Consider the following 25,392-nt stretch of genomic DNA (forward strand, 5'->3'; position numbering starts at 1 on the left):
CTCGTCACCAGCGATGATGGGCACTCGAGCGAGCGCTGGTGAGTTTTACTCTCCACCAATAAAACCACAGAATTCCGCAGTGTCATTTTAACAGGGAAGAAGGAAACTGCTTTAAAGAAATGTTGCTGTAGTCCGTGTAGTTACCCCCATCTCTCCGCTCGTCCACAACGAGCCTCTACCACTCTCTTTAAGTTTATCCTTTAAATCCTGCCATTGTTTGTCCTGTTTGGTAAAAAGCACTAAATGTAAGTAGCGTAAAGTTTTCATGGAGTGAGTGTGTTGGATTGTGCAATGCATCTGTTTTTCTCTTGTCTCTAAACACAACTAATCGGTTATCTTTAGTGTTTGATGTTAAATCAAAGGCTGAATAGTCGAGGTGCATGAAGCCTAGAATATGTTGTGATTGTGAATGTGATACTTTACATAAAATCATTAAACAGAGGGAACCTGCTAGTCTAAGTGTGTCCAGCAAACTGTTATTCCAGTGACTGAGCCCTGTTAAATAGGGGATTGTGTTAATATCATTATAGTAAGTTCAGACTGTGGGTTGTGGGAGGTGGTTTTGTTTACAGAGTTTAGGAAATGTTTATGTGTGCATTTTCCCCCCGTATGCCACAGAGAGAGCACACACCACTGTCCCTGATCAGAGTGGGAGGACTACATGTATCATCCCAGTGCAGAATAGTTGTAGAAGATGTCTAGATGTGTTTATATTCATTTGAAGGAACTGTCAGAGCAGTCATTGTCAGTACTGTGTGTCTGTGGTATAGAAAACATACAAATGGCTCCGCATTAGTAAGAAATTGGACATTTACTTTTTCAACGTTAATATTTTAGGTTAAAATCAGGTCATTGACAAATAACAAGGGTGGTAAGGGTGCTTTTAAAAATTTAGTTTAAAACACAAGTCGAGTTTGTAGAAATGTGATCTTTGTGCCCATGTTGGTTTTATAAATTTTTGAAAAACATAGCATTTTCTTTTTGAATAATTCGATTTAATTACTCAAAAATGTCAAGTGTTGTAACCAAGTAAAATACTACTTGGTATTAAAATACTTTCTTTGCACCTTAAATACACTTGCATGTACTGTACACAACTTGATCATAACACAACATATTTGTAAGGTATAACTTTAATATATATATATATATATATATATATATATATATATATATATATATATATATTATTATTATTATTATTATTATATTTTTTTTTACAAATATGCATTTTTGAGTCAAAATGTTTTTTTTTATTTTTAGGGTTACTCCGTTTGACCTGAACAAAACATGCCTTTTCCTAAAAATGTCAATATCTGATTTTTAAACCTTTGATGACATTGATTTAGTTGACAAAATGTTCAAAATTATTGCTTAGAAATGTAAAACAAAATTGTTTTATTTTTTTATTTTTTTGTAAATAATAAATAAAAGATTATTCCAAACTACTAATTGTACCATTTATTTTTTTCAAGAATTTTGGCTTTTAATGAAACTTTTTTAACTTCAAGCCCCAGAAAAAATAAATAAATAAATAAATATGAAAACAACTTTGAACTCTCAACATTGAAAAATGTGTTGTTCATCAGGTGTATTGAAGTTATTTTTTTTTGTGTGAATTGCATTTTGAGTAACTTGATAGATGCGGACAAAAATTTTTGTCGCGTCATCGACCCGTCATTTATCACAATATTTAATATATAAATGAATGTTTGCAGGTGTTGTGTCAGATCACAATTTCTATTACATTTTAATGCCTTTTGGCAGAGTTACACATGAAACTGCAAATATTCCATGTAGTCTCTCATTAATTTGAGGTCATAAAAATTGCATGACTAATAATTATAGAAAAATTAGAAAAATGTTGTTAAATAGCTTTAGATGAAGGATAGCATGTCACACTTCAGGACACTACTGTCACTGCTTGACCTGTCATGTCAACCATCCCAGGGAAGAAATAAGTGCTTGTTAAATACCTAAATGCAAACATTTTATGGAGTTTGTTGAAGTTCCAGGTGCACAGTTTTGTATCATATTTAACCTTGAGAAATCATGGAAAACATGCACCTCTAAAAAATGGTTTTTAGATTTGATGCAGGTGCATGACTAGAAAATACTCTGGTGACCAAAAGTTTGGAATAATGTACAGATTTTGCTCTTATGGAAAGAAATTGGTACTTTTTGTCACCAAAGTGGCATTCAACTGATCACAATGTATAGTCAGGACACTTATAACGTGAAAAATGACTATTACAATTAAAAAAAAATGTTCAGAACTTCTTAAACTACTTCAGAGTTCTCATCAAAAAATCCTCCACGTGCAGCAATGACAGTTTTGCAGATCATTGGCATTCTAGCTGTCAATTTGTCCAGATACTCAGGTGACATTTCACCCCACACTTCCTGTAGCACTTGCCATAGATGTGGCTTTATTGTCGGGCACTTCTCACACACTTTACAGTCTAGCTGATCCCACAAAAGCTCAATAGGTTTAAGATCCATAACACTCTTTTCCAATTATCTGTTGTCTAATGTAGGGTGAACGTATGTCCTCTTTTTTTTTTTTTTTTTTGAATTATGATGTGCATCTGGTCTAATACTTCACTGTGTGTGCATGCATATTTGCATTGCTTTAACCCCTCTTTGTAAGTCCCGCCTTCTCGCACACCAATTGGTCGATTATAAAAGGCTTGCAGCAACTATTGGCCAAATTCCTGCCTGTCAATCTCTCCACGAACGCACGAAGCACTGTTGTGTTCGGCATCAAACAGTTGCTTGACAGTAGCAGCAAATGAAACGAAAGTGCAAATTTACAGAAGATTTGCACAAAAAAATTCCCATGCTTTCATCCAGGTCGAGATCCATGGGAAGCAGAATGTATGACATGTAAAGCTGGCACTTATGTGTCAGTTGCTAATAAAGGTGCAAGTGATTTAGAAGCACACATTAGCTCTGCAAAGAATAAAGGGTCAGCAAAAGGTGAAAGTTCATCAGGTAAATTAACGGACTACTTTTTGCGACCAGGTAAAATTGTTATCAAATTACTTCATTTTCCATGGCCATTCAAAATATTAGTAATAGTAAATGAAGGTACACTCATGGCATCAAATATTTTATTTTAGTACATGGACATTCAAAAGAATGTTGGAAATTTTTATTTATATATATTTATGTTATGCTAATAGAGTGTTCTTTTGTTCTTTGTCTTTGAAGACTATAGTGTACACCTTTGTATGAAATCTTCAGTTTTTTGGCAATTTCAAGCATTGTATAGCCTTCATTCCTCAAAACAATGATTCACTTACGAGTTTCTAGAGAAAGCTGTTTCTTTTTTGCCATTTTTGACCTAATATTGACCTTAAGACATGCCAGTCTATTGCATACTGTGGCAACTCAAACACAAACACAAAGACAATGTTAAGCTTCATTTAATGAACCAAATATCTTTCAACTGTGTTTGATATAATAGCAAGTGATTTTCTAGTACCAAATTTTGCAGTTTAGCATGATTATTCAAGGATAAGATGTTGGATTGATGGCTGCTGGAAATGGGGCCTGTCTAGATTTGATCAAAAATGACTTTTTTCAAATAGTGATGGTGCTGTTTTTTACATCATTAATGTCCTGACTATACTTTGTGATCAGTTGAATGCCACTTTGGTGAATTATAATAACAATTTCCTTCCGAAACAGCAAAATCTGTACATTATTCCAAACTTTTGGCCACCAGTGTATATCTATGAAACACACACCAAAGTTGGCACAAAATCTCCCAAATCAGTGAGCTTTTTGGTGAGCTTATCAAATTTATTTGGGGGCAACAAGTTTTCCGACTTTGGTTTATGTTGTCATTAATAATCAACCTTGCCCTGTGTGTTGTCTGTTTATATTTAGCATTTATAATGCATTTGACACCCTACTGTGTGCGAATGGGGCAACCTTGGTGGAAATGCTTTTTGAAGAACAACTGTTATGTGTGTCAGTGTGTGGAGGGTTTGGTTTCTGTAGAAACTGCAGAACACAAAGTGCTATTTAATGTGACTGTCTGGACCGATCTGTGTTTTAATCTTTGTCCCGGCCTTTTTCCAGACAGGATGAGCACCCTTCCACTCTCTCGCTCCGAAGTGTTTGGGCAGCTGAGGAAAGAACTACATGATGATGTGGAATTTCACCAGTCCGACGCACATATCTTCATCATCATGGGTGCCTCTGTGAGTCAGTGTGTGTGTGCGCATGGTTATCCTCTTATTTTCATTTATCTAGATTTGATAGTTCTTATTGGACCAAAAATAAATGAAATGTTGTGGTTCCTATTTCCTACAAATCCTTGTTCATGTGCTGTAAGTTTATTAGTTTAGAGGTACCTTATACTTTAGGTTTACACATAAATCATTACACATATTTTAATCATGCATCACACAGATGAGTCAAATGGCTTTAACTCTTCTGTGTGATGCATGATTAAAATAAAAAAAAATTACAATTCAACAACCTTTTATGTGTACACAATGAAGGGGAAAAATATCTTCAGATTCCTCTGAACAACTGACCTGAATGTGTTTTGAAGGAAGTAAAACTGAAATTATGCAACCGGGAAGGACATTATCAAAAAATGAGGGCTTATGCAGTATTTATTATCCAGACCGTACACAGTGGTTTTGTCATTTAGCAGTTCAGTTCACAGCCCATGAACACTTTATGGCCTTGGAAGATGATTGGTCACATGCGCTGACAGAGCTCTGATTGGCCGGATAAAAAGACTTATCTGGTCAGCCTTTATTAGGATTTGGCACGAAACTAATGAAAACCAGATTTTTTTTTTTTTTTTCTCTCCACTTTTTCTCCCAATTTGGAAAGAGCAAATTGGGAATTGGACAAAGTCTCGCCTCAAAGGACTCGCCTCAATCCGGGTGGTGGAGGATGAATCTCAGTTGCCTCCGTGTCTAAGACCGTCAACTAGCGCATCTTATCACGTGGCTCGTTGAGCGCGTTACCATGGAGACGCCATGCGCCCCACCAAGAGAGAACCACATTATAGCGACCACGAGGAGGTTACCCCATGTGACTCTACCCTCCCTAGCAACCGGGCCAATTTGGTTGCTTAGGAGACCTGGCTGGAGTCACTCAGCATGCCCTGGGATTCAAACTCGCGAACTCCAGGGGTGGTAGCCAGCGTCTTTACCACTGAGCTACCAAGGCCCCCAAAAACCATAACTCTGATAGATGCTGAACAATGCAATATAATGAAACCGGATCAGGGATGCAAAAGGTTAAGGTTCTGTACTGGGTAGTTGATGCATAAGGGGTCGTTCACACTGATTGTGTTTTTGCATTCATGTGTGCTGTTTTCAGTTGTTTTAAAAATGTGCTAGACAGGCATCTTTGACCATTGAATTGTGTCTCTGTGTTATTTTTTTTTTTGTGTCTTGTGCAGGAGCACTGCGTTTTTTAGATGCTGTGTCAGGTTAAAAAGAACATCAACTTTTAAAAGCACGTCTTGAGATACCTGCGTTCTGTTTATTTAGTTTCAGTGTGTCTAACTTTTTAGCGCAAGAATGCATTCAGTGTTAACTGCCCATAAAATGTGCAACTACCTTTTTTATCAACATCATTTTGGATAAAAATGTACTATGAAGCCCCTAAGAAGACAGGGAGGGTAATTATTTTCTAAAATAGTTTATCGTATAAAAAGCTTTGCATTCGCATGCAATTGTTTTTGAGTTCCCTAGTTCAACTACGAGATTTAAAACCATTATCACAAAATTTACAGAAGGAGTGCGAAACGTATTACAAGGGAGCGCAAACTATTGTGTGGGAATGCAAAATTATTTTAGAAAATAGATTCCAATATTTTTGGTCCTGTAACTTGACTATTTTATTTATTTTTTTTCTCTCCCCAATTTGGAATGCCCAATTCCCAACGCGCTCTAAGTCCACGTGGTGGCATAGTGACTCGCCAAAATCCAGGTGGTGGAGGACAAATCTCAGTTGCCTCCGTGTCTGAGACCGTCAATCCACGCATCTTATCACGTGGCATGTTGAGTGCGTTACCGCGGAGACATAGCGCGTGTGGAGGCTCATGCTATTCTTCGCGGCATCCACGCACAACTCACCACACGCCCCACTGAGAGCAAGAACCACATTATAGAGGAGGTTACTCCATGTGACTCTACCCTCCCTAGCAACCGGGTCAATTTGTTTGCTTAGGAGACCTGGCAGCATGCGCTGGATTCGAACTCACGACTCCAGGGGTGGTAGTCAGCGTATTTACTCGCTGAGCTACCCAGGTCCCTCGTAACTTGTCACTATTTAAGTTTTCATCATCTTTAATCTCCTTTTAGCCTTCACTAGTTCATTTTCAATGGTCCTGCGGTGTGACAAATGAATTACAGCGAAGTACAAATATTCCATGCATTGTAATTAGGACTGGGTGGGTATTGATACAGATTTCCCAATTCAGTTCTGATTCACAAGCTTTCGATTCCGATTTCAGTTAGATTCAGTGTCGATTCATATGGGTTTATTTCAGTTATAATGTCCCTTTTGCTTACATATAAAAGAAATGATCTCCCAGCTAATGCTGTTAATTATACAGGGGACCTTTTAACTAGGTACATTAGGAAAATATTTATTTTACCAATTATATTTTATTAATTTTTCATCATTGGTCACATTTTGGCTTTTTAAAAATGAACAAATTTATTCAATCAATAAATCAGATATTATATTTCATATATTATTTAAATTTTTATTATTATAATATTTATAATATTATTATGCAATTTTAATGAATGTTACATATTTATATTTACAGGTATTTACATTGATTTGTTGAACACGTGCTAAAACTGTCTTCTTAACAAAAAACTGCATTTCTGTAAACTAGAGAGGACTCAAATGGCTTAAACTCATCTGTGTGTTGCATGATTAAAATAAAAAAAAAATTGTAGTTGTTTTTGATCAACAACTGACTGTAAAGAACAGAAAGGGTATTAAAAGAGACCGTATTCAATGACAAATGGGTTGTGTGGATCTCGTCTTTGAACACAGAATAACTTTTACTCTCAACACTCAGTGAAAGGATCTCGCTGTTGAACACTTCACAACTAAACTACACAATTACTGGTGAGTGAAATGTAAACATTTACCAGCCAGTTGCCAAATATATTCACTTTAGTCGCATAGCACAACATTTGTTTGCAAATGCAAGTGATTTCCTCTCATTGTAGTGGAGGGTTGCACACTGAGAGAGATCGATCTTGGGATTTAAGAATCGATATCGAGATCGCTCAAATGAAGATCGCGATTAATTGGAAAAACATTATTTTTACCCACCACTAATCGTAATTATGAAAGAATTCGCAAATTTCTGTTAAAAATAGTTTTAGATGTAGTACAGCATATAACAACCAAAAGGACATGTCAACTTCCCAAAAGTATTTAAAGTCAACTACCCTACTATTGGTCAGGCTTTTACACTTCTGCCAAGGCCTGATGGTAGTGCCTTTTTTTTGTAAATAATATCCCTCTTCCTCTTTTTGACTAGCTTTTCCCCTGTTCCGCCTTGTTTTGTACAATTTGTATTAGTCCAGTTTTATACAACAGCTTTGTGAAAAGAGCTTTGTTACATTGTCTGCTGGCTTCCTGTCCTAATTGTTTGGGTTTTTAACTAGGAGCGGTGCTAGTGAGCTGGATCACTCAATATCACTTATCGTCAGCACTTTTCATTCAGCAGGTGTGGAAAGAGAGAAGTGGAAGGGTTGCTGTGTGATGTTTGAGATGGGTGCTGTGGAAACATGGCAAAGCTGACAGAGAGAGGCAGGGAGGGAATTTTCATTTGAAAAAGAGTGGCCTGAAAATCTGCAAAATATTGTCTTTTTTCCCTGGGAGAAAATACATAATACTGATTTCAAATGACATGAAGGTGTGTAGAAGATTACAGTTTTATTTTTGGGTGAACTGTCCCTTTAAGTGGTGGAAAAGGAAACGTCGGGAGACTACCTTCCTCAGTAACTAACAAAAGCATACAACTTTCATCAGAACCGCCGTGGTCATAATTAGAACAAATACATTCAGTTTATCTGGCTACTGTGTGTTTTACTGTGATGGATTACCAATGCTGAAGTTTACATGCTCTGAAGTGTGTGGATGGATTTTATCATGTCACCCTTACTGAGTGCTTTCCACTATAACAAACTGTGAAGTGACCAACAGAGTATGTAGAATATAGACTAAATGATTAGACACCCTCATATAGCATATCAACAGATATGGGACGCCTACCATGACATATCTCAGGCTAGACAAACAGAACATTGCTGTTTCACTGTGTACAGTGTGTTTCTCATGTCTCAGATGGGTGTGGAGTAAAACTGATGTCTTTGACATTTGAGTCACATGGTGCAAGTGGTATTATACAGGATTTTGCTTTTTGTTTTTGCATTTGTTGTCATCTTTAGTCAGCTCTCATTGTTACATGCTGCATTGTGATTCTAAATAAAAATGGCTGTGTTTCAATACCTATGGAGCTGGCTACCTAGACGGTGTTTTTGGGCATCATAGGTGTTGAACGGATGTGTCTAAGTAGGCAGAATTGCTACTTGCTATTGCAAGTCAGAAGCAGATGGTATTTTATAATTTAAGAGGGAGGGAAATGTTCACTCCAGACAGCATTTTATCTGACAAAAATGAATATATATATATATATATATATATATATATATATATATATATATATATATATATATATATATATATAATGTCCCTGCAAACAAGACATAAACAACATGTTAACATGATTTTAATGATTAAATCACTTACTAACCTTTTCTATGTATAGTTATAGCCAATTTTACAACTTTGTTACCATGACGATGTAATGTCAACAAACCATAAAATGACTGTTAAAAAATGATTTAAACAACTTTACAGCTCAAATAACACACAAGTTTTATCAGAAGAATTAATGTAAGTGTTTTATAAAATTATAAGCTTCACATTTCTGCTTTTAAACCCTCCAAATGTTTGCCCCATTCACTTCCATTGAAAGTGCCTCACTGTAACCTCCAGTTTTGCTTTTGTAAAGAAATGAAGGGACGAGTCGAAATACATTTTTGTGGTAATCAGTATTATGCCACATCGATTGAGCTTAACATATGGAACCCGGAATATTCCTTTAAGAGTAAAATTGCATATAGATGGATTAAAGGCTTAATCACACAGCTTTTATTTTGATAGGGTTTTTAATGACTATTTTGGTTGTTCTGGTATTAAATTATTTGTCACAACTAAGTCACAGTAGCCTTGTGATAAAAGTCGATAAATTCCCAACAGTGTTCTCATTTTGTGGGTTGCCACATTTAAGGCAGACTTGAAATATTGCTGCTGTTGGGCCCATGTGAACAGTTCTGTTTCATCATTTAGCGCACAATGATTTTGTTTATCATTATTTAAATCATCTAACGCTGATCCCAGATCAGCTCTGTTGTATGATGTTTGTACAATGTAGCTGGTAAATGAAGAACATTGTAAACCGCATTATAAAATCGTTAGCTCCAGTCCTGGATTCTGATTCGTCAGTGTTTTAGCTGTGTCAAAATACACAATATAGTACAAAATATGACATAAAATGCCAGTTCACTAGCTGCAGTGTGTATATCAATCTGCAGCACTCATGAAGGTCTTTACCTTGGTTTACATATCAGGGACTTTATCATCTAGAGGAAGGATGGCACTTAACTTACTGAAAAAAAAGAACATTCTTATATCCGCTTAAAGTTGAAGTTTGTAAAATTTTTGTGTTAAAATACTTTCTCTTATCCCAGTTTATGCAGAGACAACTAAGTAAGCCATTTGTAGGTTAATTTTCTCATTGTAAACACTGTCTCTGTGGTGCTATAAAAATTTCTCCCTTTGTTTAGAGCGACCCATTCATTCCGACACGATAACGTTGACTCGTCCAATGGCGTGAGTTGTGGTGGGGTTATCTGTTTGTTTGATCAACAACAGAGCAGACCGGGGCATATTATTTTGCAATTCCATTTGGTGGCGCTAGTGGAGCAGAAATGATATACCTATGCTTTAATATTTTCAGTGTGTAGTAACCATTGTCTAAAAGCAACAAGGTATTCAAGGCTGTGCTATTTTGTGGATCTAGAACATCTGATAACTGATAACACTGTATTCAGCACAAACTGGGCTACAATAATATGTGAACAACATGTATGTACATGTTTGTATTTTTGAGAAAATAACGTTTATGCGTGGTTTTTGAAAAGTCACTGAAATAAGGCCATATAACACATACTAAACATTTGTTCACAAGACTTTTGAGAACTGGATATTGTAGCCTAGAGTTTGTGCTACAAAAATGATGTGAAAATCATCCTGATCACTCATTCATACAAAACAATATAGTCATTTAACTTTTGTAAGACACTTTTAGTGTTAGAAAGGCCATATGCGAGGAGGAGTGGATGATCATGAATCATGAATATTAATGTGATTCACACCTGAGAAGACAAAGACCCCTCCCCTGAGAGAGAATGAATGTGAGGAGACTTAATGATTATTAAGTTAAAAGAAGTCATCTGACTATACATTTTCTTTACATAAAGACTTTACTTAAAAACTTTAGACCTACACTACTGTTTAAAAGTTTTTAGATCGGTACTCTTCTGCTCACCAAGGCTGAATTTATTTGATCCAAAATACAGCAAAAACAGTGATATTGTGAAATATTTTTACAATTTAAAATAATTTTTCTATTTGAATATATTGTAAAATGCAGTTTATTCCTGTGATCAAAGCTGAATTTTCAGCATCATTACTGCAGTCTTCAGTGTCACATGATCCTTCAGAAATCATTCTAATATGCTGATTTTCTAATATGGGCATATTTACAGCACATTTTACACATTTACACCCGAACAAATATTTGCAAGCACAAGCTTCGTTGATGATAATGAGGCAGCATAAACACTAGTTAAAATATAATCTAAACATTCATATTATTTTTATATCATATTACATCATATTGATATTATACAGCATACAATTTAAATACCTGTTTTAGCCGAAACAACATTTAAATGTAACTAAAACTTGCCTATTAGGACATATTTCAAATTTCAATACTCTGAATCCTGTCTGGCAAGTCTGAAAATAGTCCAACTAGTAAAATATGTACATGTTTATATAAAATAGAATGTCAACTAATATGTAGGTAAACTAAATGACCAAAATTGTATCCTCGGCTGGATCAAGACGCTCTTCAAACGATCCTCGTCGGATTCCCGCTCTTCTTCTGAGGAAAATGTGAACTCTTCGTCACTATCCAGGACCATCTGTAGAGCTTCCTCACCTGTGTAGCATGCCATCTTCCAAACGTGCAGAAAAGTGAATGAACTTCATGCTTTTTAAGGCACTGTTGGGGGCATTTACCATTTGCATTGATCGCCTCAGCACATTACTTTATGAATAACACACTCTGTTGTTGGGTGTGATCTCATTAGGGATAATTAGCTGAGCCAAGAGAAACTGTACATCGCTTTGTTTCATACAGATTACATTGCAGGAGAATATTTGTTTTAAATTTGAATTGTTTTATTTAAAAGTAGACATTTTAAGCTTTCTTTAGACATATGTTTCATGTTTGTGTGATAAATATTTGTGGAGTTTCAGTTCATTTTTGTGACGTGTTTCAGAAAGATGCTCGCGGAGACAGAGACGGCTGAAAGCACACCCTGTTTATTTTCTTTATTTTACAAAAGCACAAGGTTTTGTTGTTATTGTGAGTGTACACAAATAAAAGTAGACCCTTTATAGTTTCTAATGATGTCTTACACTTATCTGTATGCCCAAAACATGACGGAGTATTTTAAGTTGTTTCCGCTGTTATGCGGAACAAATCCAGTAGGACGTGCCGGTGCGTCCGTCGACCCCAGATTAACTGACTATGTTGACACTTTAGCATGGCCTTTCATAACTTATTGCTTTAAATGTAATAAATGTTGCTCTCTTCATAGGGGGATCTGGCCAAAAAGAAAATCTACCCAACGTTATGGTGAGTACTCTGAAATGATATGCTTTTATTTATAAATTTTAAGGCCTCTGTCTGCATACATTGCATATTACTCTTTCTCTGTCTGGAAGGTGGTTGTTCCGAGATGGTCTTCTCCCTGAAGAGACCTATTTTGTCGGCTTTGCTCGTTCTGACCTGACTGTGGATTCCATTCGCTTGGCCTGCATGCCTTACATGAAGGTCACCGTTAACATAGATTCTCCGTATCTGTTCTTGTCCATATGCAGCATGTGTGTGTATAAATGCCCCCTGTTTTCACCCCTTTAGGTGGTTGACTCTGAAGCAGAGCGTCTCTCTGCGTTCTTCAGTCGGAACTCATACATCAGTGGGAAGTATGTGGACGAATCCTCTTTCGCTAACTTGAACACCCACCTACAGTCCCTGCCGGGCGGAGCTGAAACCAACCGCCTCTTTTACCTGGCCCTGCCACCTAGCGTCTACCATGATGTGACCAAGAACATCAAACATCACTGCATGAGCACAAAGTGAGGAGCAGCCACATTATTTGGGCCAATTAATTTGACTTGGGGGTGAACTCTTTTGGCCTAGGCCAGTAAGCAACCACCTAGAACACCCAAGTAAAGCGCAAAAGTTGTCAGGCCACTTCCAACATCATGATGGCAAGATTTGCAGAGGCAAACACTGCTCACATGTTCCTCCAAAAATTTACAATCTCTCTAGTTATAATTTATGTTATGATCTAACTACAAGTAGTTTCTAAACTAATATATAAGCCAAATATCTGTATATTTTGTTTTGTCCCAGTTAAGGCCTTTTTAAAATGCATCATCTGTTTGTTTGATTGGAAGAGGCTGGAACAGGATAATCGTGGAGAAGCCGTTTGGACATGACCTGCAGAGTTCAGAGGAGTTATCCAATCACCTCTCTGCTCTCTTCACTGAAGACCAGATTTACCGCATAGATCACTACCTAGGCAAAGAGATGGTCCAAAACCTTATGGTTCTCAGGTATGGTTCTTTCCCTCCCTTGTCTCTCTCTGTCTCTCTCTTTTTATCATTCTTTTAATCCCTCTCTGCCTCCTGCTTTTCACTGGCTGTCACACACAGTTGTCATTTGTGCATAATTAAGGTTTAAACACCATCGGGATTCTCTTGCTCCATAAGTCACAGGATTCCATCTTCTACAGGTTTGGAAACCGAATATTTGGGCCCATATGGAACCGGGACAGTGTGGCCTGTGTGGTTCTGACCTTCAAAGAGCCGTTTGGTACCCAGGGCCGGGGTGGATATTTTGATGACTTTGGGATCATTCGGTTAGTGCAATTTTTTAAGACTTTTAGGTGTTATGTTCTGCAAGTGGAAAATAATGTAGTGCCTGTTATACCTACAGTACACATCCTGATCTTATACACCTTAAAGATGCTACTATGTCTCAGAAAGAAAAGACGAAATACAGTGGGGTAAAAAATTGAGAATTTAGAAAAACAAGTTATTGGATTGTGACATTTTTTAAACATAGCAAACATTACATAAAATTAAGAAATATTTAAGATTCTCCACTATTTCTTGGTCACTAATCAAGAGTCAACAAATTTGTGACATTGACCACAGTAAAGGGTTAGTTCACCCTAAAATGAAAATTCTCTCATCATTTACTCACCCTCATGAAATCCAAGACGTGTATGACTTTCTTTCTTCAGCAGAACACAAATGAAGATTTTTAGAAGAATATTTCAGCTCTGTAAGTCCATACAATGCAAAAAGCACACAAGTCAGCATAAAGTAATCCATACGACTCCAGCGGTAAAATCCATATCTGTGGGTGAGAAACAGATCGATATTTAAGTCCTTTTTTTTTTTACTATAAATCTACACTTTTTCTTTTCACTTTTTACATTATGCCACAAATGCTGTCGATTGAGCTTAACTTGTATTGAACCCAGAATATTTCTTAATGTTGCTGCATGAGGTGCAGTTTCCCTGCTGAATGGATTTTAATATTACAAGCTAACATGATTTGTAAATGAATTAATTCCTTTCTTTTTTTTTTCTCTGTCATCTCTCTTCTGCCTCTGTCTTCAGTGATGTGATGCAGAACCACCTGCTGCAGATGCTGTCTCTGGTTGCCATGGAGAAGCCTGCTTCCACCAGCTCTGATGATGTTAGAGATGAGAAGGTAACGAGCCAGTCGGCCAATATCTGTGTTTACTCGTCCCTTGCAGCATTCATCTGCCACTTATCTAAATGATCCTGAAATAAGCCTGGATGATCAAGTATCAAATATATCCAACCATCGCCGCTGTCTTTCAGTTAGCCTTTCACATAAATGGTCAGAATCAGAATCAGCTTTATTGCCAAGTATGCTTACACCATAAAGGAATTTGTCTTGGTGACAGGAGCTTCCAGTGTACAACAATACAAAAACAATACAAAAACAGCAGCAAGACATAGATAATAATAAAAAATAAAAAATAGTTATACACATATGTACATACACACACAGATACATACACTTACGTAGTGCAATCTAATACAAATCTGTTATCTGTAATGTACAGTGCAAATGTTTTTTTTTTGTTTTTTTTTCCAGAGGAATGAAATGGCAGAAGAGGTTGGATGTGTTGGATAAATATAAAAAAGACTAAACTGTGTCTTGCAAATTAATTATTGCTCAGTAGGGCAGTTTTAACTGATCATGAGATGGATAGCCTGAGGGAAAAAACTGTTCCTGTGCCTGACGGTTCTGGAGCTCAGTGCTCTGAAGCGTCGGCCAGAAGGCAACAGTTCAAAAAGGTAGTGGGCAGAGTGAGTGGGGTCCAGAGTGATTTTTTCAGCCTTTTTCCTCACTCTGGAAGTGTAGGCAGGGGGCAAACAATAATCCTCTCAGCAGTCCGAACTGTCCTTTGTAGTCTTCTGATGTCTGATTTCATAGCTGAACCAAACCAGAGAGTTATTGAAGTGCAGAGGACAGACTCAATGACTGCTGAGTAGAACTGTTTCAGCAGCACCTGTGGCAAGTTGAACTTCCTCAACTGGCGAAGGAAGTACAACCTCTGCTGGGCCTTTTTCACAATGGAGTCATTGTGGGTCTCCCACTTCAGGTCCTGTGAGATGGTAGTGCCCAGGAACCTGAATGTCTCCACTGCTGCCACAGTGCTGTTTAGAATGGTGAGGGGGGTCAGTGTTTGGGTGTTTCTCCTAAAGTCCACAATCATCTCCACCGTTTTGAGCGTGTTCAGCTCAAGGTTGTTTTGACTGCACCAGACAGCCAGCTGTTCAACCTCCCTTGTATGCAGACTCATCGTCATCTCAGATGAGGCCGATGACAGTGGTGTCATCTGCAAACTTCAGGAGCTTGACAGAAGTGTCCTTGGCGATGCATTCTTTGGTGTAGAGGGAGAAGAGTAGTGGGGAGAGCACACATCCCTAGGGGGCACCAGTGTTGATTGTACAGGTGCTAGAAGTGAGTTTCCCCTTTCTCACAAGCTGCTGCCTGTCCGTCAGAAAGCTGGTAATCCACTGACAGATAGACGAGGGAACAGAGATGTTGGTGTAATTTAGTCTGGAGAATAGCTGGGATGATGGTGTTGAAAGCCGAACTGAAGTCCACAAAAAGGATCCTTGCATATGTCCCTGGTCTGTCCAGATGTTGCAGGACATGATGCAATCCCATGTTGACTGCATCATCCACAGACCTGTTTGCTCGATAAGCAAAATGAAGGGGATCTAGAAAGGGTCCAGTGATGTTCTTCAGGTGGGCCAACATCAGTCTCTCAAATGATTTCATGACCACAGACATCAGGGCGACAGGTCTGTAGTCATTAAGTCCTGTGATTTTTGGTTTCTTTGATTCTTGGTCAGTGGTTCGTTACAAGCATAGTATGAGGTGATGGCTTCAAGGTTATGTTTTGGGATAGTGTAAAGCTTTGTGTTAATACTAGAATTGATTTTTAGATATTTATTATGGGTAATACATGCCTGTGTTTGGAGTGTACTGCTTTGTAAATTGTATACTGTATTCTGTGCAGTATGCTCTGTTTGTATACTGCTCATTTTGTCAGATGTAGTTGGTCACCTAGGTTATTATTTGCATATGGAAAATTCACACATCATGCACAGTATCCATACTATTTCAGAACATTCTCCTGTTTTGTAATGCTCTCTATGTACCTCTCTACAGGTGAAGGTGTTGAAGTGCATTGAGCCGGTCTCTCTGTCAGATGTGGTGTTGGGTCAGTATATGGGAGATCCAGAAGGAGAGGGTGATGCTAAACTGGGTTACCTAGACGACTCAACTGTCCCTAAAGGCTCCACTCAGGCTACGTTTGCCACAGCGGTGCTTTATGTAAAGAATGAACGCTGGGATGGCAAGTGATTGTACTTAAAGCCATTTTTTTTTTTATTCATTTTTATGTAAAAATTATTTCACCTATCTTGGCTTAATATGCAGAGTCAACTACAAGGAATCCATTTGTAAGATGATTGCATGACAAAAGCAACACTGTGAAACTGTTGCGCTATCAAAATATTCTTCTGTTTGTTTGAGCATCCTGACTGTCTGACACAGTAATACTGGCTCAACCAGAGTTTGGTAGGACAGGACTAACCACCTTTTTCCTGAACCCGGAAGTGTTCCACAATTCATAATGAATACCTGTTTTCATTTTCCAGGCTCCAGTGATTTCACTCGCATAGGCGTATGTTCTTAGCAGATAATATGATGTTTAGAGTATTGCATTTGTAAAAATCATCAAAAAAAGCATGTGACTCCGCAGTGCTGACCCAGTACTTTAGAGTCACGATGACCGTTGTTTTTGACAGTGGCTCACCTGAGTGTGTAGATGACATGAATTGATGGTCCAAGTTTAGTTACGTTGATACCATTAACTACTTTGAGTTGTTATGACTGTCAACAACTGCACAAGTTGAGCCTGAAATTCATTTTTACTCCAACTAATACGTAAATGGTTGTTGTTCTTTGTCTGGATCGCTCTTTGGTAGTGTTTATGTTGCGTCGCCAGACCAGAAACAGAAAACAGGCAATTAGAATCATCATGGTGCCACCAGAAGGATCTTTATCCGAGAAGGACCTGGCTGCAGCCTGCAGAATGGGGCGGGGCTACATGTGTCACTCCGCCCATAACTTACTCTCATTGGTGCGGTGATCTTTCAGACATACCTGAAAGGAAATGTGGTCTTTGTTGATGTGGTCATAATTGATGTGTTAACAGTTTGAGAGTAAAACATTACTGAAACACTTTTTTTTTTTATTTCCCATCTATAGTGATATTAATTAATTATCATATTTTATAATTATTTATTTAATTAATTTTGCATTATAATGAAGGCTTTGTGAAATTGCACAATGTTAGGTTTACAGATTTGAATGACAGGCACATCATCAATTCATTTGTTCATCAGTTCATGCCACTCAGTCCCATTACATTTGTTTGAAATGACATGGTACAACACAATGTCATATTATGAGTCATATCACTATAATCAAAATTGTCTGGCTAAACTACGTCCGCATTATTATTAGAGTTAAATCTTCACCATAGTAGGATTAGTAATTTTGCCTTCATGTTTTTTTAAGACGACTACTGCGCTCTGAAACAAAAACATGCTACTTAGTCCTAACTACATTTGTTTGCAATGACCTGTGAGGCACAATACAATTATATATCACTAACAAGCCACAGCACTATAAAATGATCTCGCTAAACTATTTTAACACCAACTACTTTCACATTTTGTATCATGTAACACCAATGAAAGATGACAGAGCCAATGAGAATAAGTTATGGGCGGAGCAACACGTGTAGTCTTGCCCCATGTGTTGCCCCTCCCCGTTCTGCAAGCTGCAGCCAGGTATACTTGGTTTAGTCGACCAATGGCAGGTTTGCAATTCTGTATGGTGGCAGTAGTTATGAAGAAATGACACACTTCAGCTTTCGAAAGCATTTTTTGCTTTGAATATATTCAGTATATTCCTGGAAAAGTCAGGGAATTTTAAAATAGTGATTTCCTGGCTTGGAAAAACCATGGAAATGAATTAAATCATACAAATAGTAGACATTTAAATATATAAATTTTTAAAATATATTTTTTTTGTTAAAATGTGCTCTAAAATATTTATCTATTAATTATTTTGTGTTATTCAAAAAAAAATTCTATAATGTTTCTTTATAGTATTTCTTTTTTTTATCCACATTCAGAAATGCAAATTATTAGAAAAGTCATGGAAAATAATTGTTTGCAAAGGGTGGGAACCCAGGAATATATTAACTGCCATAAGGTGGCTCAAATTCCTGAAACATTTCAAACTGAATGGTTTGATCAGCGTTTTTTAAATTGAGTTTAAGTTGAGGTCTAGATTGTGACACCAGATTTGAAGTGTTTGCATGTTTATTATACAGTACATGAATACTATGTAGCTTATAAAATATGTGTACATTATACAGTATGTGTGTGTGCAAAGCTCAAAGTATTAACCCAATAGAACTGATGCAGTATTTAGCAAATATTTAGAGTCCTGTCCAAAGACCTTAAACCTTGCTGAAACAGTATACTGTTGCTATTTCTGGAATATTAGAAGCAACCGTTGTGTTGTTTTAATAGTTGACCTGTTAATGTAACAGAATGTAAGAAGGTATACTAAACTACTTTGTCAGTCATATTAATCAGTATGCAAATATTACACTGACATCATTGAGGAGCATTCAAATAATGTAAGTCAAGAGAGATATTCAGACTGTAATCTTTGAATGTCTATGTTGAGTAGCTTGTCCTGATTTAATTGCAGAAAACTGTGGCAAAGAATGTTTTGAGGAACAAGAGTAGAACAGTCATTGGGGTTTGAAATAACATGAGGGTGAGTCAGACAAAGCCAGTTTGACTCCTGATCTCAGTTTGCTCTCTCTCTCTGTCCAGGTGTTCCCTTCATTCTCCGTTGTGGCAAGGCTCTGAATGAGAGGAAGGCTGAGGTGCGGTTGCAGTTTACTGATGTTCCTGGAGACATTTTTAACTCTCAGTGCAGACGGAACGAGCTGGTGGTGCGTGTGCAGCCTAATGAGGCCATCTATACCAAGATGATGAGCAAAAAGCCTGGAGCCTATTTCAGCCCTGAAGAGACAGAGCTGGATCTGACATACCACAGCAGATACAGGGTAACACAGATACAGATCATAGATTTTACACAGACTCAAAAAAAAATGTAAGACCAGTTTTTAAAAGATTTTGAAGTCCTTTCATGGCATGAACTGCCACGATGATGATATCCAAATGTACATTTAAAAAAAGAAGGTTTTTGATGTTGCTTGTCAACCACCTACAACACACTAGATAGTGGCAGCTAGTCTGGGCAAGACTCACTCACACATTCTTCAGAAAATGTAAAAATCTTGTTAAATCTCTATGTTGTCCCATACTTAGGATGTTAAGCTGCCGGATGCCTATGAACGCCTGATTTTGGACGTATTCTGTGGCAGTCAGATGCATTTTGTACGCAGGTGAATTTACCACCGTGATCTCTGATGTATCGCTTTGGATGTGATTGGTATGGTGGTGCAATACTGCCACATACTTTATCATTTTTTTCACTCAATCATGTTGTAATAACGAGATATCAATTTATTTTTTATTACATCTTTTTTTCGTAATAATAATGAGGTAGTTATGTAATAAAAACGACATAATCTGCCATTTCTAGCGAGATGTTTTGATTATCTGACAATCAATTTACAATTAAAATATATAATTGTAATTGACAAACTACTACATATCACTTCATGTCGCAGCCCACCTGTGCTTATAGTTATTTAAGGTGGACAAGGCCAGACATGGTTGCAAAAAAGACGGAAATGTAATATTTATTTTATATTATATTATATTTAAGTTTTTATTTAAGTTTAAGTAGTTAATCAAATTAGAGTACTAGTCTTGAGACGTTTTGGAGCGTTTGCAAAAAGGACCAGAATAAAATTTTCTTTTCTTTTTTTATATTGAATTTAATATAATCAAATTACAATAATATTTGAATAGACTTTAAGTGTAACCCTAGGGAGTTTTTCCAAACATTCATACAAAAACCTACGTCGGGCTATCTAACACAAATTGACCTTCAAAAAGCTATGATAGTGTAAAATTTTAAAAGTTGTTGTTACATGTTACAAATGTGAGCATAGGCCTATGATAAATAAATTGAACTTGTTTATGAGAGATTGTTCATCATTCGTGCACTTGTCTATCATCAATCATTCTTTAAACAACAAATATAAAATATATATGCAATCCATTGTTTTGTCGGGCCTTTAAACAAAAGTACAGAGGCATTGTAATGACAGTAATAAAATAAAATATTGTTTTTGGTTGACATTTATTTAACACTTAAAGGAATAGTTCTCCCAAAATTTACTCACCCTCCTGGCATCCCAGATGTGTATGACTTTCTTTCTTCTGTTGAACACAAATGAAGATTTTTAGAAAAATATCTCAGATCTATAGGTCCATACAATGCAAGTGAATGGGTGCCAACATTTTTAAACTCAAATCTACATAAGGGCAATATAAAAGTAATCCATATGACTCCAGTGTTTTAATCCATGTTTTCAGAAGTGATATAATAGGTGTGGGTGAGAAACAGATCAATATTTAAGTCATTTTTAACTATAAATTCTCCAACCCCGCTCAGTCAGTCTCCACTTCAATTCCACATTCTTCTTCTTTTGTTTTTGGTGATTCACATTCTTTGTGATATATATACCATCCCTACTGGGCAGGGAGGAGAATTTATGATAAAAAAAAATGACTTAAAAATGTATCTGTTTCTCACCCACACCTATCAAATCAAACTGAAGTCATATAGATTACTTTTATGATGACTTCACATGGATTTTGGAGCTTCAAAATGTTGGCACCCATTCATTAGTATTGTTTGGACCTACAGAGCTGAAATATTCTTCCAAAAATCTTTAATTGTGTTCTGCAGAAGAAAGAAGTCATACACATCTTGGATGGCATTAAGGTAAGTGAATAATGAGAGAATTTTCATTTTTGGGTGAACTATCCCTTTAGTAAAGTGTGCAATGAATAAACTTTTTGAAGTAAAGCTACTGTGCATCAATATTCTGATGCATTTGCTGAATCTAAATGAACTTAATTATTTTAGCTTATTTTTAAGATTTATTTTATTATTTTATTTAATTGTAATTTATTAAAGATTACTCAACTGAATTTGATTGCATTTTGTTATAAAAATTGAAATGCATAAATCTTAATTTATTTTATTTTTTGAGTGAGAATGTTTTGAGAATTACAGCCCAACAACCAATTCACAAAAGCCAAATTTACTGTTCATTGTTTACTTAAACATGATAACATTTCTTTTTGAGAATAAAATAAAGATAAATCATTTAAAAAAAAAAAACTGTGCCAAGGTTACCATATGCTGAATGTGTCAGTTTTTAAGTGTAAAAATTATTTTTGGGGTTTTTACGAGAACTTTAACTTTGTTATTATAATGACATAATTATCTTTTTATTATGAGAGAAGATGTTGTTTTTATGACATAATTTAGTGAAAAAATAAGTATGTGGCAGCATTGTGCCAACGTAGATTGGCACATCAGCATGTTATGGAAAAGAAATTATGGAAGCACCATTGCTGAAATTGACTTGTTTTTTAAAGCGATGAGTTGAGAGAAGCCTGGAGAATCTTCACTCCTCTCCTTCATCAGATAGAGAGGGAGAAGACACCTCCCATCCAATACAAATATGGAAGGTAAGACAAGTTTATTTTTGCAAAGCATTTTTCCAAGGAGTCAGGTGTAGCATATCTGACGCTGTGTTTGGATTTCTCTGCAGCCGTGGTCCTCCAGAGGCAGATGAGTTGGTGCAGAGAGTGGGTTTCCGGTATGCGGGAACATATAAATGGGTGAACCCACACAAACTGTGAAAGAGAAGCTGAAGCCTGTAAAAAAAAAAAAAAAAAAAAAAAAATCAGGTTGAGTGCCTGAAATAAGAGGGAGAAAAACAAGGCTAAGGCACTTAAAAATGTATTTGAAGATGCACTCTTGTGTGAGTACTGCATTTAAAACTGGACCAAGAAACAAAATAAGCAAACTAGTTTATTATTTTTACGTTATGCTTTTAGATGCACAGTAGTTATAACCAGCTCATTGTGATACATCATTCTTTATAGGATATTCTCTGACTTATTCACTTAAGCTGAACAACATTCATATTTTGTGCTCAGTGAGCTAAACAACATTCTGATGTAAAGAGACTTTATTCTGTGCTGTCATTCCCTATGTTTAATTTGTGTTCTTACATCCTAAGAACAATGCTTCAGTTGTGCATTCAACTTTCCACAAGTCTTAAACTATGTGTGCTGATCTTTATGATTTCCAATGTGTTTTATGGGCAGAGGGGTGATTAAAAGGACAAATCTACCCCTGTAAAGATAATTGTATTATTCATACTGCTTTTACCACTGTTAACAAGTTTATAATAAATATGTCATTAGTATTACAACACTGTAAAGGTTAAAAATGGCAGCATGAACCATTGATTCCATTTTTAATACATGCAGGGGATAGAAATGTGGGCTCCTTTGTTACAGGAAAAAAAAAAAAAACATTTACTAGATCAATGAAATACTATGTCTTAATGTGCCCGTTGTTAGGCCGAACGAACATTTATTGTAGCAGATACATACATTACATGCTACATCCCTCAGTACATTCTTTTTACATTATAATCTTTAACAGTATAATAGATGGGTTTAGATGTTCAATGTTAAACATCGATCATAAAGTGAGCCTGACTCAGACCTGGTTTCTTTCTGCTTACTATTGTTTTTGACAAGTCAGACAAAAAAAAAAAAAGAAAGGAAAAAAAAAGAAAAAGAAAATGCTATTTTTTTTTATTGTCGTTAGTTTACCTGTGTAACGAGGATATGTTTGAGCTGTGTCTCTGAATGAAGGTTCTGGCATCACTGAATTTAACATCCTGTCAGAGTGTCTAAAAGTGATGTATTTATCAGCAGATGGGGAAAAACTGCTGGTTTGGTTGTTGAAATGTATTTATTTTATTTTTTTTAAGCTTTGGTTTCTGGTTGTTGAAATTATTATTATTATTATTTATGCATCTTTGAGTTATTTAACTTTTTCTGAAAAAGTTATGCCCAGTGTTTTCTATTTTATTGTAATAGATAACAATGCTTTATAGTAAAAGTAGTTAAGATGCCTCAAATGTGTCATTGCTTCATGTTTTGTAGCTGTCTGGTCCTTTCAGTTGTTTTACTTGTTTTTCTCCTCTTATGTTTGACCTCTTTTGATAAAGCCATTATTGAAATAATGTATAAATTTTATGTGTATTTAGTTGTTAGAAGTTAGTGTTAAGGAGCGTTGTGAGTGACCAGGCTGTAAAATAAATAAAATACCAAATAACTCAAATGAATGATGCATACCATGCCCTTTATGTCATTAAAATTGCTTTAAGTGATTTTTATTATTATTTATATATATATATATATATATATATATATATATATATATATATATATATATATATATATATATACATACATACATACATACATACATACAGGTTTGGGGAGTAACGGAATACATGTAACGGGATTACATATTTAAAATACAAAATATAAGTAACTGTATTCCACTACAGTTACAATTTAAATCATTGGTAATTAGACTACAGTTACATTCAAAAAGTATTTTGATTACTGAAGAGATTACTTTGCATTTTATTGTCATTTGTTTCATTTAATATTTAGTCCTTTCAGATAGAAAACATTTATACATATAAATGATGCGATCCAAAGTGCTTTTGAACAGCGGTGAAACACTTTCTTATGATGTGTTACATTCATACGAGCAGACAGAGAAGTAAGTTTGAAGTAAGTTTGGAGCACAAGAAATAGAAAGAAACCTTGTGTAAATTGTCAGCTTTACGCTAAGCTAAAATGCTATTTCTAGCCATTTTACATGCACATGTTACCAGGCATGATCATATTTTTTATCAAGAAAATTCACGTTAGATCATAATTTATTTTTTTCTAGTAAGACCTTTGATATTAGGGCAAAAATCATATTCTTGATAATTTTTGAGTTGTTTTCCTGTAAAAATATCTAAAAATCCTTAAAACAAGATCAATTTGATTTACAGAGTTTTTATAGTCAAAACAAGTTAAAAAATCTACCAGTGCTGAAGAAGTAATCCAAAGTATTTAGATTACGTTACTGACCTTGAGTAATCTAACGGAATACGTTACAAATGACATTTTACAGCATGTATTCTGTAATCTGTAGTGGAATACATTTAAAAAGTAACCCTCCCAACCCTGTATATATATATATATGTAGTATTTTGCTATGAAATAAGCAGAAAATGTCCCTATTCCCCGAAAGACATTGAAAGAGGTGCAATGACATATCACACCTGTCTAGTTTCTGTAAACTAGGGACGGGCAGATCGATCCTAAAGTATCAGTACTTCCTATACTGATGTTGTATCAAATATCGATCCTCACACAAAAATATCGATTCTAAAAAATAAAAAAAATTAAACTAGGGATATTATTATTTGGTTACCATGAACAATAATCATAAGCTTTGAAGTGAAATAAAAGGATTAGGCTATATTAGCAACTTTTTGTGCAGGATGGGAACTATTTCTTCCGCTCATCTTAACATTCATAAATGCTGAAAGACAAAAGCAGACAAGCGCTTGTGCCGTCACAAGACTCGTTCAAACAAGAGGGATCAGTGTCTTCAGAGAAACAGCTTCTGGACACTAGTGTAGTCTCTAGGAATATGCAGACACAGGCCATATGCCCACCTAAAACAAGTAATAATACTTATGGGCCGCCAGAACAACGAGTAGTCATTTGACCTGGAACTTTTTCAATCTGCTAACGCAATGCTGCAGCACCGTTGAATGAATTGTGTACATACAGTATAGTGTGTATGTGTATATATATATATATAATATATATATATTACAGACACACACACACACACACACAGGCGGCCAAAAGTTTGGAATAATATACAGATTTTGCTCTTATGGAAATAAATTGGTACTTTTATTCATCAAAATCGCATTCAACTGATTACAATGTATAGTCAGGACATTAATAACATTATTATTTATTTATTTATTTATTTTTAAGTGTACAGAGACTCTATCTAAACGTGCACGGGGCTGCGGGGGAAATACTGACGGCACTGGCAAGACAGACAGTCCAACTATGTTGATACACCAATCAGAACATTCATTTTGACGTGATTGGATATTTGCTAACCAATCATATTTTCAGTTTCATTAA

The 25,392-nt window shown here is 36.0% G+C and overlaps 1 protein-coding gene across 4 annotated transcripts; it reads left to right on the forward strand.

The window, feature by feature from the left end:
* On the forward strand, positions 1–23,501 carry LOC127419238 (glucose-6-phosphate 1-dehydrogenase-like). 4 transcript variants are annotated; one of them, XM_051660487.1, is made up of 13 exons: positions 1–38; positions 4,090–4,211; positions 12,027–12,064; positions 12,154–12,262; positions 12,350–12,567; positions 12,892–13,050; positions 13,230–13,355; positions 14,125–14,218; positions 16,223–16,409; positions 18,976–19,211; positions 19,477–19,553; positions 21,730–21,822; positions 21,906–23,501. In XM_051660487.1, the coding sequence occupies exons 1-13, from the start codon at positions 14–16 to the stop codon at positions 21,994–21,996; spliced, it is 1,575 nt and encodes a 524-aa protein (XP_051516447.1). In that variant the 5' UTR covers positions 1–13; the 3' UTR covers positions 21,997–23,501. The 4 variants fall into 4 exon arrangements, with proteins under 4 accessions (XP_051516447.1, XP_051516450.1, XP_051516449.1 ...); XM_051660490.1 differs by having other exon boundaries at positions 17–38; positions 4,094–4,211; XM_051660489.1 differs by lacking the exon at positions 1–38 and adding an exon at positions 54–245.
* Positions 23,502–25,392: the final 1,891 nt, after the last annotated feature.

The sequence above is a fragment of the Myxocyprinus asiaticus genome, chromosome 28 (assembly GCF_019703515.2).
Source record: "Myxocyprinus asiaticus isolate MX2 ecotype Aquarium Trade chromosome 28, UBuf_Myxa_2, whole genome shotgun sequence".
NCBI lineage: Eukaryota > Metazoa > Chordata > Actinopteri > Cypriniformes > Catostomidae > Myxocyprinus > Myxocyprinus asiaticus.